Source organism: Salvelinus namaycush, chromosome 41 (assembly GCF_016432855.1).
Source record: "Salvelinus namaycush isolate Seneca chromosome 41, SaNama_1.0, whole genome shotgun sequence".
Classification (NCBI taxonomy): Eukaryota; Metazoa; Chordata; class Actinopteri; order Salmoniformes; family Salmonidae; genus Salvelinus; species Salvelinus namaycush.
In genome coordinates, this window is record NC_052347.1 from 6,325,320 (window position 1) to 6,344,562 (window position 19,243).

At 44.3% G+C, this 19,243-nt stretch overlaps 1 protein-coding gene across 1 annotated transcript in view; it reads right to left on the minus strand.

The window, feature by feature from the left end:
• Positions 1-19,243, minus strand: part of LOC120034058 (signal transducer and activator of transcription 5B-like) — an 88,263-nt gene that overhangs the window by 7,608 nt on the left and 61,412 nt on the right. The window contains exons 8-12 of the mRNA XM_038980469.1: positions 12,711-12,862; positions 4,135-4,290; positions 1,888-2,067; positions 1,422-1,509; positions 673-795 (exon numbers count right to left, since the gene is read on the minus strand). Of these exons, the coding sequence (XP_038836397.1) occupies positions 673-795; positions 1,422-1,509; positions 1,888-2,067; positions 4,135-4,290; positions 12,711-12,862 (699 nt within the window). The remainder of the gene's footprint in view (positions 1-672; positions 796-1,421; positions 1,510-1,887; positions 2,068-4,134; positions 4,291-12,710; positions 12,863-19,243) is intronic.

A 19,243-nucleotide genomic window follows, 5' to 3' on the forward strand; every position in this document is an offset into this window, starting at 1 on the left:
ATAGAGAGAGAGAGAGAGAGAGAGAGAGAGAGAGAGAGAGAGAGAGAGAGAGAGAGAGAGAGAGAGAGAAGAAAAAGGTCAGCGTCATTACAAACACAATGATGTATATGTGTATCAAATACAGTGTATATATAAGGCAACTCATGTAAAACATGTTTTCACTTTAACCTACTGTACAGCACTTTGTGTTCCAACCAAACAATCCATATAATTCAGAGAAATACATGAACAAATGTCTTATGGGAGTAGGGGAGCATATATGTTTCCTGTACCATTGAAAATGTGAAGGTCATTTTTCTTGTGTGACAGCTTTAACAATGATTACTACTTCTAATATGGTCACTGAAGGAGCAGGGTAAGGAACATGGTGTATTGACTGAGCCACCCCCTCTGCGCGTCGACGACAACTGGATGCATCTGGTTTTCAGGGGAAATGGAAAGAGAGCCTGTGACACGACTTCCTCTTTTGGACGTTAACAAGGCGACACTCTGTCTTAACTCCTCCTCCACATTTACTGGATTGGTTGAACAGCGGAGAAAAGAACCTCCCCCGACATTTTGTTTTCTTCTCGTCAGAACCAGAAAGAAAGAAAGGCTGCTGAGGCGCTAGGTTAGACTAGAGCCAATAGCTCACCTTGATTACAGATCTGGGACCAGGTTATCAGTTCTTACCTTAACCTGAAAGACCAGCTCATTACCCCCGACGCTGAACTGAGACTCAAACAGAATGGTAAACTTCTCCTCTGTCACAGACTCCGCCCCTCGCCGGTCCGAGCGCTTGATCCTCTTCAAAGACTGCATGAAAGACGAGGCGGGGTCGGAGAGGAGGATCATGAAGAGGACAGCAGCACAGCACACAAATATATTCTAGACTATTCACTTTGAGGAGCTGTTCTCTGATCACACACACATACATGATTCTCTTTCATTTCAGGAGCAGATTTGAAGGGATACTTCGGGATTTTGGCAATGATGACCTTTACCTACTTCCGCAGAGTCAGATGAACTCATGGATACCATTTTTATGTCCCTGTGTCCAGTATGTAGGAAGTTAGAGGTAGTTTCGCAAGCCATTGCATATTTACTAGCATTCTGTCTTTAACTTCCTTCATTCTGGAAATAGAGACATAAAAATGGTATCCACAAGTTCATTGCCAAAACCCTGAAGTATCCATTTAAGCCCGAGTTTACATGTAAATGATCCATGGAGGACCCTAGGGAACTCAAAACAGCATGTGGGCTGAGTAACATGTTATCTGTATGAGTATGAACATAGAATGAGAATGCAGAATCTCCAAAAGCCTCTTGGACTCCAGTTTAGCTGGGGTTTGTCTCTGAAGAGAATCTTCTCTAGGTGTGGTATTACAGACTGAGACTCCCTGGCCCCATCCATCCTCTACCCTGGTCCCGTCCATCCTCACCATGTTCCTGAAGTTTGCGCTGAGTGTTCCTGTGGCCTGGTGGTACTCCATCACACAGTTGTTGTTAAGGATCTCTCCACTGCTGTCACTGGGAGAGGGGGAAGGAAGATAGAGGAGGAGGAGGAAGAGGAGGAAGAGGAGAGGTAGATGCTTCAGCAGATGTATTAATCATAAAGTCATGAAACTTTCACAGAACATGAAGGGGAATAACTCATTTCAATTTATGTGAGAAGTTTTTTTCAGGATGCCAACGCTGACAATCTTGCAATATGCTACCCAAATTTAGGCTAACACGGCTATTCTTTTAGTTCTAGGAAGGAAGATTTATACACTAACTACTTAACGTGGGAACGTGGGATGAGGCACGCCCAAAAGTATAAATCTAAATGTGGAATCTCCACTTGCTCCATAGATTCCACTGTGGCAGTAGATATCAGTGATGAGGGGGCTCTATGCTGTGACTTACTTCCTGGTGTTCTCATTCTTGAGCAAGGCCTTCGCCTGCTGTTCACTGATGATGGTGGCCTTGACCTGCGGGGGGTTCATGTGCACATTGAGCTTTCCGCCCACTAGGAGGCGCACTGTGGCGGCAAACTTGGTCTGGGTCTTCAGCACCTGGGGAGGCTGCTTCTCTATGATAAAGGTGCTAGAGAGAGAGAGAGAGAGAGAGAGAGAGACAGAGAGAGACAGAGAGAGACAGAGAGAGACAGAGAGAGACAGAGAGAGACAAAGACAGACAGACAGACAGACAGACAGACAGACAGACAGACAGACAGACAGACAGACAGACAGACAGACAGACAGACAGACAGACAGACAGACAGATTAGAGTCAGAGGAAAGTGTAGAGGGTTGCTTTAAAGGGATAGTGCAACATTTTAGCTTACCCAGAGTCAGATGAACTCATGTACACCATTTACATGTCTTTGCATGCAGTTTGAAGGAAGATTCTGGAGCAACCGCTAACTAGCGTTAGCCCAATGACAAAGTCTACAGGAACAACTAGCATGCTAGTTAGCAATGGCCCCAGAAACTAACTTCAACTTCTTTCATACTGCACACAGAGTCATACAAATGGTATCCATGAGTTCATCTGACTCTTGGTTAGTAGAAAAGGGACCTGATTGAAAACATTTAGCACTATCTCTTTAACTGACAGATCACCACAGGGAATTCTGCTCATCACACACTGCTGCCTATTATGTCTATTTGACCTGCTTTTGAAAGTTACACAGTACGCAAGCTGTCAGCTCTCGATGCTCCCACACATAAACACACACAGACAGACAAACGCTACACACAGGCAGCGTGATGCTCATTCATTCAGGCACGGAGGGCTTTTCAGTAGAGTACGCTGCTTGTGTTTTAAGCTTGGCTGACCATATTCAATATTCTCATCTCCGTGAGCAGGCAGTGTTGAGATACCCTCCCTCCCTCCCTAGCCTCCCTCCCAGGCGCCTGCTAGAGGTTTAGGGGGAACAGTAGAGAGGATGTGGGTGTGGTTTCACTGGAGAGCAGGAAAGAGCGAATTAAGAGGAGAGGAAACACCAGTGCAGTAGTATGGACTTTAAAATAATTGTTTTTACGCTCTCAACGCTCCCCTGTCTGCGGCCTAACGGACATCGTTCTGACAATGACATAGCTTCTCAGTGCGTTATGGGTCTCTGTGGGGACCACAGTACATTATGGGTCTCTGTGGGGACCACAGCTAGAATAGGGAGAGAGCAGAGGGTTCTGGGAGCACTCAAAAGACTTCCTGATCCAGTCAGTGAGGCTGGCGAACTGATACGGGCTGACAGACAGTGTCCCCAGGGCTACAACACTCTACCATGGAACTCAAGCTAACTTTCTGAGCCTGTTAGCCTTTCTCCCCATCTCCCCATCATTGTAGACTCTTCATCTCTAGCCTCAAACACTTTTTGTCTCTAGCTCTCGAATCGGCCCTCTTTCTTTCACGTTATGTCTTTGAAACTCTGTTCACTCCTCCTCTTCCTCGTACTGTATCTTCCTCTCCTTTTCTAAACCGTTCACTCTCCCTCCTGTTTTCTTTCTCCTTTCGGATCGATAGCAGGCCTCCCTCTCTCCTCGCTCCATCTCTCCCTCCTTGTAGCGTTGAGGGTTAACGCAGGCTGACTGGGGTTGTGTTTGTGTGTTCATTGGCAGGTTCAGCAGGGGTTGGGAGCAGAGCTGGGCTGGGCTGCTGGAGGAACTATCAGCAGCTTGCTCCCCCTGCCTCGGAACAACCCAGCTTGGGCTCAGCACAGAGTCAAACACACACACACACACACACACGCGCTTTTCTGCTCCACAGAGTCACATAACCGGGCTCCCGTGATGTGCAGTGCTGAGTCATTTTTAATGTTATTCTGGTAATAAATGTAATCTCACACTCTATTGGCCCCATAAGGAGTCAGTAGGATGTCAGTAGGATAGGGTTTGTATAAGGGTTCACACTGAGTGTAGTATATGGTAAATAATGCAGTTCAGTTGCTATCCATTTAGTCCCCACACACAGAGGAAATGGGGGGGGGTGTAAACATGACTGTAGAGTAGCATACACACTGAAGATACGTGTGTCTATAAGAAGTTTACATTTAAACACACCCGCATTTCAGCTCAAAGCCACTCGCACACAGTCCAACACACTACAACCTATTCTCACAATACCTTGCACTTTGATACTGAACACTAACAACTATTTCACACACACACACCTGGTGACCAGTGCTGAGATGATGTCTGTGATGGTGCTGTTGAGGTCGTTCAGTAGCTCCTCGATGGGGCCGGGGATGGGAAGCTGTTGTCTCAGGTGTTCTGCTCTCCTGATCTGCTGCCTGTTCTGCCAGATCGTCTCTGCCAACTTCTCACACCTGAATCACACACACACACACACACACACACACACACACACACACACACACACACACACACACACACACACACATTTGAAATAAGGTTCTCAAAATGGGCAAATTAAGATCACACAACTCAAAGTTCAGAGTTCAGACTCTTACAAGCTCAGACAACCAGACAGACTACAGTCTAGTTCAAAATATACAGTTTAAGACAAGGTAATAATTCCATGCTGGAGCGTTCAAAAGTAAACACATTCACTGGACCGTTGCTGATTCTATAGCATTGAAAACGTGACCAGCGTTTGGAAAATCAAGTAATAAAGTGGTTGTAGATCATGTGATTTTTTTTTTAATGAATAGAATGACAGGAAAACAGTCATTCTATGTGTTTGCTGAGTAGTTTGCTGAAATTCACAACGATTGTGTTTCTTTTCCGCTTTGATGGCAAACTTTCTGTACTGCTAACATTCACATGTTCATATTCATATGTTTTTTGTTTGTCTATTTTTTTTATGTCTTTGTCTACATGTTTATATATGTTTACAACAAGCAAGGGGAAGATATCAGAATAGGGGCATTGGGGAATGATAACATATTGTACGGAATACATTTGTACTGTAGTGAAGCCGTCTCTAGAGTAATGCAAGGTCTCTTTCATGATCATGTGAAACGTCAATTGCTATGGAAATGCTGGGATGTGTTTTCAATGATGTTAAAGGTAATTCTGATACAACTATGATAGTGATACGATATGGATTACAATTATCATCATGAATATTAAGGCTATACGCACTACATGTTACACACATAGACACTCAACCATGCAAATTGGCAGAGTTATTATTTATTTGGATAGCAAACATTATAGTCTTACTCTTATACAGACATCGTACACACTCACTAAATCACATCCAATATCATACACATCAACCTACTCAGATTTACTACACATAATATCTTGTCTCAATTTTTTAACATCTGTGGCATTGGCTCACAGGCAAACAGGCAAGGGAATAAAACAAATATTGCAAGAACCTATTTCTTGAATTCTAAATATCAGACATTTGAAAGCTCTAATTTTGACCTTCATATTACCTCTGATGGCAGTAACTTCACAAGCACTAATTATGGTCAATTTAGCCTGAGAATAGTATCTAGTTATGGTAAGGGGTGAAATAAGTATAGCCATTTATAATTGTAACGGTTTAGCAGATTATAAAAAAAGATCAGTCTTTACGTGGCTAAAAGAAAAGGAATATAACCTATACTGTTTACAGGAAACTCACTCTACATCCTTAGATGAAGTTGCTGTAACATTTCTCGTTGGAAGGCATGGACCAAAACGCAGCGTTGTAAGTGTTCATGATTCTTTATTACTCAAAAACACTCGAACAAAATAACAAAGTGAAAAAACGAAACAGTTCTGTCAGGTGCAAACACTAAACAGAAAATAACTACCCACAAAACACAGGTGGGAAAAAGGCTGCCTAAGTATGATTCCCAATCAGAGACAACGATAGACAGCTGCCTCTGATTGGGAACCACACTCGGCCAAAAACAAAGAAATAGAAAACATAGAAAAAATAAACTAGAATGCCCACCCTAGTCACACCCTGGCCTAACCAAAATAGAGAATAAAAGCCTCTCTATGGCCAGGGCGTGACAGTACCCCCCCCCCCCCAAAGGTGCGGACTCCGGCCGCAAAACCTGACTCTAAAGGGGAGGGTCCGGGTGGGCATCCCTTACGGCGGCGGCTCCGGTGCGGGACGTAGACCCCTCTCCGCCCGCAGATCCCTCCGCTTTGGTGGTGGCCCTGGTGCATAGACCTTCACTGGAGGAACCGGGCCGCAGATCATCGCCGGAGGAACCGGACCACCGATCATCGCCGGAGGCTCCGGACTGGGGACCGTCGCCGGAGGCTCCGGGCTGGGGAACGTCGACTTCCTGCCATGGATCATCGCTGCAGGCTTCGTGCCATGGATCCTTGCTGCAGGCTCCGAGCCATGGATCATCGCTGGAGGCTTCGTGCCATGGATCATCATTGGAGGCTTTGTGCCATGGATCATCACTGGAGGCTTCGTGCCATGGATCATCACTTGAGGCTTTGTACGTGGAGCCGGAACAGGTCTCACCGGACTGAGGAGACGTACTGGCAGCCTAGTGAGTGGAGCTGCCACAACACGTCCTGGCTGGATACCCACTCTAGCTCTGTGAGTGTGGAAAGCTGGCACAGGATGCACTGGGCTATGACGGCGCACTGGAGGCATAGTGCGTAGAGCCAGCGCAGGACACACTGGACCATGGAGGCGCACTGGAGGTCTGGAGCGCAGAGCTGGCACAACTCGTCCTGGCTGGATACCCCCTGTAGCCCGGCAAGTGAGGGGAGCTGGAACCGGCCGCACTGGGCTGTGCTGGCAAACCGGGGACACCGTGTGTAGAGCTGGTGCAGAATAACCTGGTCCGAAGAGACGCACCGGGGGCCAGGAACGCTGAGCCGGCACAATCCGTCCTGGCTGAATGCCCACTCTAGCACGGCCACTGCAGGGAGCTTGCACAGAGCGCATCGGGCTGTGGATGCGCACTGAATGCATGGTGCGCAGAACCGGATAACATGGTGCTTGACCGGTCACTCGCTCCCCACGGTAAGCACGAGGAGTTGGCTCAGGTCTGAACCCTGACTCTGCCAATCTCCCTGTGTGCCCCCCACCAACATTTTTTTGGGGGGCTGCCTCTTGATCTTGCCTCGTTGATCCAAATCCTCGTAACGTTGCCGTTCCGCTTTTGCTGCTTCTATCTCCTCCTTCGGACGGCGATACTCCCCGACCTCCATCCAGGGTCCTTTTCCGTCCAGGATCTCCTCCCATGTCCACTCGTTCTTTTTACCATGCTGCTTGGTCCTGTGGTGGTGGGTAGTCTGTAACGTCTCTCGTCGGAAGGCATGGACCAAAATGCAGCGTGGTAAGTGTTCATGATTCTTTATTACTCAAAAACACTCGAACAAAATAATAAAGTGAAAAAACGAAACGGTTCTGTCAGGTGCAGACACTAAACAGAAAATAACTACCCACAAAACACAGGTGGGAAAAAAGGCTGCCTAAGTATGATTCCCAATCAGAGACAACGATAGACAGCTGCTTCTGATTGGGAACCACACTCGGCCAAAAACAAAGAAATGGAAAACATAGAAATAAAGAAACTAGAATGCCCACCCTAGTCACACCCTGGCCTAACCAAAATAGAGAATAAAAGCCTCTCTATGGCCAGGTCATGACAGTTGCGTGGAAAAAGGAATGGGGTGGTGAAATACTTTTCTGTCATGGACAAAGGAACTCAAAAGGTGTGATGATATTAATTAACAAAAATGTAGATCTGAATGTGCAAACAGTCAGGAATGATTAGCTAGGAAGGTGGATCCTTTTGAATATGAAAGTGGACGAAAAAGACATTTGGCTCATTAATCTATATGGCCCAAATCAGGATGATCCATACTTCTTCGAAAACATTTATACCAATTTATTGAACTTACAGGCAACAAATGATCAAATCATTATGGTAGGAGACTAGAACACAGTGCTAAGTACCTCAATGGACCGTAAAGGAAATTACTCTACAAACTATCATCTCCGTGCCCTTAAGGAAATCACACATATTATGGAGACATTAGAAATAGTGGATATTTGGAGGCTAAAAAACCCCGACCTAGTGAGATATACATGGAGGAGACTTAATCAAGCTAGTCGTCTTGACTACTTTCTTGTCTCTTTCTCTCTTGCATAAAAGGTTAAAAAAAATTAATAGGAGACAGAATGCGATCGGATCATCATCTAATTGGCCTTTACATAACTCTTATAGAATTTCCACTTGGAAGGGGGTATTGGAAATGTAATCAAAGTTTACTGGAGGACAACTTATTTTTAACTAAGACAAAATAATTTATAACTGAATTTTTCCAGTAAAATATAGGTTCAGAAAATCCCCTTATTGTTTGGGATACGTTTAAATGTACCTTCAGAGGTCATTCAATTCAATATTCCTCAATAATAAAAAGCAGTTTCTGGCTAAAGATACAAGACTAACAAAGGAAATACATGAACTAATTGTACAGGTAGATAGCAATAAAAACGATACTACAGAGATACAAAATAAGTTAGAGGAAAAACAAAAAGAACTTGAGGAACTTATTCAAGAACGATCTAATGTAATCTATTACAAAAATAAAAGAAAACTGGATGGAATATGGAGAAAAATGCACAAAACTATTCCTGAATCTCCAATACAGGAACACTAACAAAAAAAAAATTCTGAAACTTGTTACTGAAGACGGAGTCATTTATGATTTTCCAAATTATATTTTAAAAGAGAATATTTTAGGCAGATGTTCTCTTTTCCGTCTCATCCTCTCCCACTGAATGAAGATTACGGTAAGGAATTATTTCCAAATAATAAAAAAAGGGAAAATTAACAAATGTACAGAAAAATCAGTGCGAAGGCCAATTTACAGAGGAAGAACTATTTGAGGTTATTAAATCCTTTCAGTCTGGAAAAACCCCAGGGCTTGATGGCATACTGGTAGAGGTACATCAAGCCTTTTTTGATATAATAAAAGCTCCATTGTTAGATTGTTTTAACTACTCAGATAGAAATGGTAATCTGTCAGGTACTCAGCAGGAAGGTCTGATTTCTCTATTATTAAAACAAGACCCAGATGGCAAATATAAAGATCCAGTCTATCTAAAAAACTGGAGGCCCCTTACACTTCAATGTTGGGATGCAAAAATACTAGCGAAATGCATAGCACTCAGAATTAAAAGGGTTTTACCAGGTATTGTTCATCCTGATCAGGGAGGTTTTTTACATGGGTGATACATTGGACATAATATACAACAACTGGTCCCGTGTGGCTCAGTTGGTAGAGCATGGCGCTTGCAACGCCAGGGTTGTGGGTTCGATTCCCACGGGGGGCCAGTACAATTTTTTTTTTTTTTAATAAAAATTAAATAAAATAAATAAATAAATAAAATAAAGTATGAATGTATGTACTTGTAAGTCGCTCTGGATAAGAGCGTCTGCTAAATGACTTAAATGTAAATGTAAATGTACTAGAAATAGGCCAGGCCAGGCCAGGTCTTTATAGCAGATTTTGAAAAGGCATTTGATAAAGTAAGACTGGATTTTATTTATAAATATCTGGATTTTTTTCAATTCCAGTGATTCTCTTATAAAATGGGTAAAAGTACTATATAGCAACCCCAGGTGTAAAATAGTAAATAACAGCTACTACTCAGAGAGTTCTGAATTGTCAAGAGGAGTTAAACAAGGGTGTCCGCTGTCACCATATCTATTCGTTATGGCCATCAAAATGATAGCTATTAAAATCAGATCCAATAACAACATTAGAGGATTAGAAATCCAACGCTTAAAAACAAAGGTGTATGTATGTCGATAACTCAAGTTTTATATTAAGTCCGCAAGCTAGATCCCTGCAATGTCTCATTGAAGATCTAGATAACTTTCCTGTACACTCTGGATGAAAACATATTTATGATAAGTGTACAATATTACGTATTGGATCTTTAAAAATACAAGTTTTACATTACCCTGCAGTTTACCTATAAAATGGGCTGATGGTGAAGTAGACATACTCGGTATTCATGTCACAAAATATATAAATAAGCTCTCCACAATGAATTTCAATAGATAACGTGTAAAAAAAGACAAGATCCTGCAACCATGGAGAGGTAAATACCTGTCTATTTATGGAAAAATTGCTCTGATTAACTTCTTATTCATATCTCAGTTTTCTCACTTACTTATGGCGCTGCCTACTCCTGATGATTCGTTTTTCAAATCATATGAGCAAAAAATATTTCGCTTTATCTGGGATGCTAAACCAGACAAAATAAAGCGTGCCTATTTATATAATGAATATAAATTGGGTGGGTTGAGATTATTAAATATAAAAGCACTAACCACTCTCTAAAAGCTTCACTTATTCAAAAGTTTTACTTGAACACTAAATGGTTCTCAAGCAGATTACTAAGAAAAGCTCATCCATTGTTTAAAAATTGTCTTTTTGCCTTTGTGCAGATTTCCATTTCTCATTTTCGATTAATTGAAAATTATACTTTTTTCAAAGTATCTCTCTTTTTCAAACAAGCATTGCAGAGCTGGCTACAATTTCAATTTCATCCCCCTGAAAAGATAGAAAAAATATTACAACAAATATTATGGCTGAACTCAAATGTGCTGGTTGATAAAATACCTGTATTTATGGGAAAGATGTTTGAAAAGAGTATTTTGTTCTTAAATGATATTGTAAATTGGAATGGTGGAGTTATGTCATTATTGTACCTGTACATAGACCATCTGTAAATAGCCCATCCAACTACCTCATCCACATATTGTTATTTATTTTTTTGCTCATTTGCACCCCAGTATCTCTACTTGCGCATTCATCTTCTGCACATCCATCACTCCAGTGTTTAATTGCTAAATTGTAATTACTTCGCCACTACGGCCTATTTATTGCCGTTCCTCCCTAATCTTACCTCATTTGCACACACTGTATATAGATTGTTCTATTGTGTTATTGACTGTATGTTTGTTTATTCCATGTGTAACTCTGTGTTGTTGTTTGTGTCACACTGCTTTGCTTTATCTTGGCCAGGTCGCAGTTGTAAATGAGAACTTGTTCTCAACTGGCCTACCAGTTGGTAGGTCTGCTTAATCCAAGAGTACAACCAATTGATTACAGCATTACCCCAAAATGGAGGAGGCGGGTGGCAGAGGGAGGAGGTAGGGAACTTGTCTGTCTGCCCAATATAAAGGATCAAAAGTGGTGGAGCAATAAAAATAGCATGAATAGGAAAGTATACCAGGTTCATTTGAGGACCAGAATGTTGACAACTGTGCCATACAGATTGCAAAATAGTTGGGAAGAGATTTTTGATGTATCGATTCCATGGTACAGGGTGTATGAGTTGATATATAAAATTCCGCAAGATTCAAGACTCCGTGCTTTTCAGCTACATTTATTATATAGAATTCTTGCTACCAACAAAATATTGAATATTTGGGGCATAAAATCATTGAAGATCTGCAGATTTTGTTGTGAGGATACAGAATCAATAGACCATTTATTTTGGTATTGTCCTCAGGTAGCCTGCTTCTGGTCTCAGGTTCAGGAATGCCTGAAAATGCATAGCATTGATCTAAAATTGACCCTAGAAATAGTATAGGAGATCTGGAGAGACCGGGTCAGTCAATTACTAATATACTAATACTCTTAGTAAAATCATTTATCTTCAACTCGCAATCTGTGGATTCTATTCGATTAGATAGATTGAAATTGTACGTTAAACACCACAGAGTAGTTTAAATATATATGTTCCGTAGAATTCCGAAGAGGGTGGCCAGCAGAGATAGGTGGGATGGGCTGAGGGAAGCTGAGGGTTGGGATGTGGAATTGGAGACAAGTGGGAGTGGAGTTGCTGTGCTGGAGATAGAATGATGGTCAAAGATAAAAGTCAAAAATAAAGTCAAAATAAAACATAATAAAAAGTATGTTTGAATGACACTGAGGGGCAGTGTTTTTACAACGAATGCCGGTTTGCCTGAGGTTAATGCCGTGCAGGTGTTTGTACACATGCATATACACACATTCTCATTCAAATACACTCATACACGGACACACACACATGTAATAGTGCCAGCCATGCACACTAACATATACAGTTGGCATTGCTGTTATGATTTTAGTTGTCATTGATGTCCTTTGTTTTTCTTTTTTTCTTTTTTCTCTTTAGTTCTTCTCTTGGTTGTTGGTGCATTGGGGGGTTCTTGGGGGTGGGGAATGGAATTAACTGTATTTTTATTTTTTATATTCTTGGGGGGACTGTGGGAGGGGTCTTGGATGGTTGAGGTACAGCTATTGGGGAACTGTGGGGGGGATCTTGGAGGGTTCGGGTCCCTGTTTTTTTGGCCTGGTGGGAGATCTGTCGACATGCCCTTGAGCAGGGCGTTGACCCTCGATGCTTCTGTGTGTCACTCTGAATGGGAGTCTGTTGGATGACTGGTTTGGTGTAGTTGTTGAGCGGCTTCACTGCAAGTATATTGTATGTTTTGGATTTTCAATCAAATAAAATTAAAATTATAAATAAAAAAAAACATTCACTTCCAGTCATTTTCGCTCACATTGCTAGTCCCATTGTTTTGAATTATTCCCCATTGTTGCAAAGAGTTATGGGATATTAGAATCCTGTTGTCTTAACCTTTGTCATCTTCAACCTAGACTACAGTCATCTTCCCAACTACACCCTATATAAACCCAGCAGTATCCAGTAGTTAGCTTGTTAACTGGGTGGCCACTGCCCTTTGATCAATCCTAGACACATGTGATCTCTGTTAGGGGTAGAGGGTGATAGAGGGGGTCTCACCAGGACTGCAGGATGTCCAGCCCCCCCTCCGGAGGACCCCCGTTGCCGGCCAGCTGTTGCCGTCTCTTCCAGTGGATCAGCTCGTCATCCAGGATGATGGTCTGCTGCTTCCTCAGCAGCTGCAGGCTCTTCTGGTGCTTCTCTGCCAGGTCCTAAGCACGCACACACACGCACACGCGCACGCACACGCACACGCACACGCACACGCACACGCACACGCACACGCACACACACACACACACACACACACACACACACACACACACACCGATAAGAAGGTGCCAATATATTACACGTAATACATTTTCTCCAATCAATATACATCCCCAGCTTTTATACCCTGAAGGCATGAGATCCCTCCAGAGTTCTGAGCCTACATTTCCTCTCCTGTCTTCATGGCTTTAAATAATGACAAATATTATCCTACTGCAGTTCACTTCCAGTTTGTAATCATGTAGTGTCAAATCAAATCAAACTGTATTTGTCACATGCGCCAAATACAACCTTACAGTGAAATGCTTACTTACAAGACCTTAACCAACAATGCAGTTTTAAGAATATACCTAAATAAAGTAAAAGATAAGAATAACAAGTAATTAAAGAGCAGAGGTAAATAACAATAGCGGGGCTATATACAGGGGGTACCTGTACAGAGTCAATGTGCGGGGGCACCGGTGTCGAGGTAATTGAGGTAATATGTACATGTAGGTAGAGTTATTATAGTGACTATGTATAGATATATTTTTTTTAAATTTTATTTCACCTTTATTTAACCAGGTAGGCCAGTTGAGAACAAGTTCTCATTTACAACTGCGACCTGGCCAAGATAAAGCAAAGCAGTTCGACACATACAACAACACAGAGTTACACATGGAATAAACAAACATACAGTCAATAATACAGTAGAAAAAGTCTATATACAGAACATGCAAATGAGGTAGGATAAGGGAGGTAAGGTAATAAATAGGCCATGGTGGCAAAGTAATTACAATATAGCAATTAAACACTGGAATGGTATGTACATATGAATGTGCAAGTAGAGATACTGGGGTGCAAAGGAGCAAGATAAATAAATAAATACAGTATGGGGATGAGGTAGTTGGATGGGCTATTTACAGATGGGCTATGTACAGGTGCAGTGATCTGTGAGCTGCTCTGACAGCTGGTGCTTAAAGCTAGTGAGGGAGATATGAGTCTCCAGCTTCAGTGATTTTTGGAGTTCGTTCCAGTCATTGGCAGCAGAGAACTGGAAGGAAAGGCGGCCAAAGGAAGAATTGGCTTTGGGGGTGGCCAGTGAGATATACCTGCTGGAGCGCTTGCTACGGGTGGGTGCTTCTATGGTGACCAGTGAGCTGAGATAAGGCTGGGCTTTACCTAGCAGAGACTTGTAGATAACCTGGAGCCAGTGGGTTTGGCGACGAGTATGAAGCGAGGGCCAGCCAACGAGAAGTACAAGTCGCAGTAGTGGGTAGTATATGGGGCTTTGGTGACAAAACGGATGGCACTGTGATAGACTGCATCCAATTTGTTGAGGACGAGGATCGGTAGGATGGTCAGTTTTACGAGGGTATGTTTGGCAGCATGAGTGAAGGATGCTTTGTTGCGAAATAGAAAGCCGATTCTAGATTTAATTTTGGATTGGAGATGCGTAATGTGAGTCTGGAAGAAGAGTTTACAGTCTAACCAGACACCTAAGTATTTGTAGTTGTCCACATATTCTAAGTCAGATCCGTCCAGAGTAGTGATGCTGGACGGGCAGGCAGGTGTGGGCAGCGATCGGTTGAAGAGCATGCATTTAGTTTTACTTGCATTTAAGAGCAGTTGGAGGCCACGGAAGGAGAGTTGTATGGCATTGAAGCTCTTCTGGAGGTTAGTTAACACAGTGTCCAAAGAAGGGCCAGAGGTATACAGAATGGTGTCGTCTGCGTAGACATTGATGTATACAGAGAAGAGAGTCTGCCCGAGAATTGAACCCTGTGGCACCGCCATAGAGACTGCCAGAGGCCCGGACAACAGGCCCTCCGATTTGACACACTGCTCTATCAGAGAAGTAGTTGGTGAACCAGGCGAGGAAATCATTTGAGAAACCAAAGCTGTTGAGTCTGCCGATGAGAATGTGGTGTTTGACAGAGTCGAAAGCCTTGGCCAAGTCGATGAATACGGCTGCACAGTAATGTCTCTTATTGATAGCGGTTATGTTATTGTTTAGGACCTTGAGCGTGGCTCAGGTGCACCCATGACCAGCTCTGAAACCAGATTGCATAGCTGAGAAGGTACGGTGAGATTTGAAATGGTCGGTAATCTGTTTGTTAACTTGGCTTTTGAAGACCTGAGAAAGGCAGGGTAGGATAGATATAGGTCTATAGCAGTTTGGGTTTGGGAATCTCAGACAATAGTTTGGGAATCTCAGACAATACGAAACAGAGGTTGAACAGGCTGGTGATAGGGGTTGCAACAATTTCGGCAGATAATTTTAGAAAGAGAGAGTCCAGATTGTCTAGCCCGGCTGATTTGTAGGGGTCCAGATTTTGCAGCTCTTTCAGAACATCAGCTATCTGGACTTGGGTGAAGGAGAAATTGGGGAGGCTTGGGAGAGTTGCTGTGGGGAGTGGAGGGCTGTTGATCGGGGTAGGGGTAGCCAGGTGGAAAGCATGGCCAGCCGTAGAAAAATGCTTATTGAAATTCTCAATTATAGTGGATTTATCGGTGGTGACAGTGTTTCCTAGCCTCAGTGCAGTGGGCAGCTGGGAGGAGGTGCTCTTATTCTCCATGGACTTTGCAGTGTCCCAGAACTTTTTGGAGTTTGTGCTACAGGATGCAAATTTCTGCTTGAAAAAGCTAGCCTTAGCTTTCCTAACTGCCTGTGTATATTGGTTCCTAACGTCCCTGAAAAGTTTCATATCACGGGGGCTATTCGATGCTAATGCAGAACGCCACAGGATGTTTTTGTGCTGGTCAAGGGCAGTCAGGTCTGGAGAGAACCAAGGGCTATATCTGTTCCTGGTTCAATTTTTTCTGAATGGGGCATGCTTATTTAAGATGGTGAGGAAGGCACCTTTTTTTTTTTTTTTTTTTAATCCCCTTTTCTCCCCAATTTTCGTGGTATCCAATCGCTAGTAATTACTATCTTGTCTCATCGCTACAACTCCCGTACGGGCTCGGGAGAGACGAAGGTCGAAAGCCACGCGTCCTCCGAAGCACAACCCAACCAAGCCGCACTGCTTCTTAACACAGCGCGCCTCCAACCCGGAAGCCAGCCGCACCAATGTGTCGGAGGAAACACCGTGCACCTGGCCCCCTTGGTTAGCGCGCACTGCGCCCGGCCCGCCACAGGAGTCGCTGGAGCGCGATGAGACAAGGATATCCCTACCGGCCAAACCCTCCCTAACCCGGACGACGCTAGCCCAATTGTGCGTCGCCCCACGGACCTCCCGGTCGCGGCCGGCTGCGACAGAGCCTGGGCGCGAACCCAGAGACTCTGGTGGCGCAGCTAGCACTGCGATGCAGTGCCCTAGACCACTGCGCCACCCGGGAGGCCCCGGAAGGCACTTTTAAAGAATACCCAGGCATCCTCTACTGACGGGATGAGGTCAATATCCTTCCAGGATACCCGGGCCAGGTCGATTAGAAAGGCCTGCTCGCTGAAGTGTTTTAGGGAGCGTTTGACAGTGATGAGGGGTGGTCGTTTGACTGCAGACCCATTACGGATGCAGGCAATGAGGCAGTGATCGCTGAGATCTTGATTGAAAACAGCAGAGATTAGCAGCAGCATAGAAGAGGGGGGAGGGGGCAATGCAAATAGTATGGGTAGCCATTTGATTAGATGTTCAGGAGTCTTATGGCTTGGGGGTAGAAGCTGTTTAGAAGCCTCTTGGACCTAGATTTGGCGCTCCGGTACCGCTTGCCGTGCGGTAGCAGAGAGAACAGTCTATGACTAGGGTGGCTGGAGTCTTTGACAATTTTTAGGGCCTTCCTCTGACACCGCCTGGTATAGAGGTCCTGGATGTCAGGAAGCTTGGCCCCGGTGATGTACTGGACAGTACGCACTACCCTCTGTAGTGCCTTGCGGTCCGAGGACGAGCACTTACCATACCAGGCAGTGATGCAACCCATCAGGATGCTCTCGAAGGTGCAGCTGTAAAACCTTTTGAGGATCTGAGGACCCATGCCAAATCTTTTTAGTCTCCCTCGGGGGAATAGGTTTTGTCGTGCCCTTTTCATGACAGTCTTGGTGTGCTTGGACCATGTTATTTGTTGGTGATGTGGACACCAAGGAACTTGAAGCTCTCAACCTGCTCTACTCCAGCCCCGTCGATGAGAATGGGGACATGCTCGGTCCTCCTTTTCCTGTCGTCCACAATCATCTCCTTTGTCTTGATCATGTTGAGGGAGAGGCTGTTGTCCTTGTACCACATGGTCAGGTCTCTTATCTCCTCCCTATAGGCTGTCTCATCGTTGTTGGTGATCAGGCCTACCACTGTTGTGTCATCGGCAAACTTAATGATGGTGTTGGAGTCGTGCCTGGCCGTGCAGTCATGAGTGACCAGGGAGTATAGGAGGGGACTGAGCACGCACCCCTGAGCGGCCCCCGTGTTGAGGATCAGCGTGGCGGATGTGTTGTTACCTACCCTTACCACCTGGGGGCGGCCGGTGAGGCAGTCCAGGATCCAGTTGCAGAGGGAGGTGTTTAGTCCCAGGGTCCTTAGCTTAGTGATGCCCTTTGCGGGCACTGTGGTGTTGAACGCTGAGCTGTAGTCAATGAATAGCATTCTCACATAGGTGTTCCTTTTGTCCAAGTGTAAAAGGGCAGTGTGGAGTGCAATAGAGATTGCATCATCTGTGGATCTGTTGGGGCGGTATGCAAATTGGAGTGGTTCTAGGGTTTCTGGGATAATGGTGTTGATGTGAGCCATGACCAGCCTTTCAAAGCATTTCATGGCTACAGACGTGAGTGTTACTTTAGTGTTCTTGGGCACAGGGACTATGGTGGTCTGCTTGAAACATGTTGGTATTATAGACTCAGACAGGGAGAGGTTGAAAATGTCAGTGAAGACACTTGCCAGTTGGTCAGCACATGCTCGGAGTACACGTCCTGGTAATCTGTCTGGCCCTGCGGCCTTGTGAATGTTGACCTGTTTAAAGGTCTCACTCACATCGGCTGCGGAGAGCGTGATCACACAGTCGTCCGGAACAGCTGATGCTCTCATGCATGTTTCAGTGTTACTTGCCTGTGCTTCCCTTTGTAGTCTGTAATAGTTTACAAGCCCTACCACATCCGACGAGCGTCGGAGCTGGTGTAGTACGATTTGATCTTAGTCCTGTATTGATGCTTTGCCTGTTTGATGGTTTGTCGGAGGGCATAGCGGGATTTCTTATAAGCTTCCGGGTTAGAGTCCCGCTCCTTGAAAGCGGCAGCTCTACCCTTTAGCGCATTGCGAATGTTACCTGTAATCTATGGCTTCTGGTAGGGGTATGTACGTATAGTCACTGTGGGGACGACATCATCTATGCACTTATTGATGAAGCCAGTGACTGATGTGGTGTACTCCTCAATGCCATCGGAAGAATCCAAGAACATATTCCAGTCTGTGCTAGGAAAATAGTCCTGTAGTTTAGCATCTGCTTCATCTGACCACTTTTTTATAGAACGAGTCACTGGTGCTTCCTGCTTTAATTTTTGCTTGTAAGCAGGAATCAGGAGGATAGAATTATGGTCAGATTTGCCAAACAGAGGGCGAGGGAGAGCTTTGTACACGTCTGGGCGAGGGAGAGCTGTGTGTGGAGTAAAGATGGTCTAGAGTTTTTTCCCTCTGGTTGCACATTTAACATGCTGATAGAAATAAGGTAAGACTGACTTAAGTTTCCCTGCATTAAAGTCCCCGGCCAGTAGGAGCGCCGCCTCTGGATGAGCGTTTTCCTGTTTGCTTATGGAGGTATACAGCTCATTGAGTGCGGTTTCAGTGCCAGTATCGGTCTGTGGTGGTATATAGACAGCTACGAAAAATAGAGATGAAAACTCTCTAGGTAGATAGCTAATCAAGAGATACCTCAGGCGAGAAAAACCTTGAGACATCCTTAGATATCGTGCACCAGCTGTTGTTCACAAATATGCTCCCGCCCCGTGTCTTACCAGAGGCTGCTGTTTTATCCTGCCGATAGAGTGTATAACCCGCCAGCTGTATGTTATTAATATCGCCGTTCAGCCACGACTCAGTGAAACATAAGATATTACAGTTTTTAATTTCCCGTTGGTAGGATATACGAGCTTTCAGTTCGTCCCATTTATTTTCCAGCGATTGAACGTTAGCTAACAGTACTGATGGCAAAGGCAGATTAGCCACTTGTCACCTGATCCTCACAATCCTCCCCAATCTCTTTCCGCAAAATCGCCGTTTCTTTCTCCAGTGAATGACGGGGATGAGGGCCTGTTCGGGTGTTCGGAGTATATCCTTCCCGTCTGACTCATTAAAGAAAAATTCTTCCATCCAATTCGAGGTGAGTAATCGCTGTTCTGATGTCCAGAAGCTCTTTTT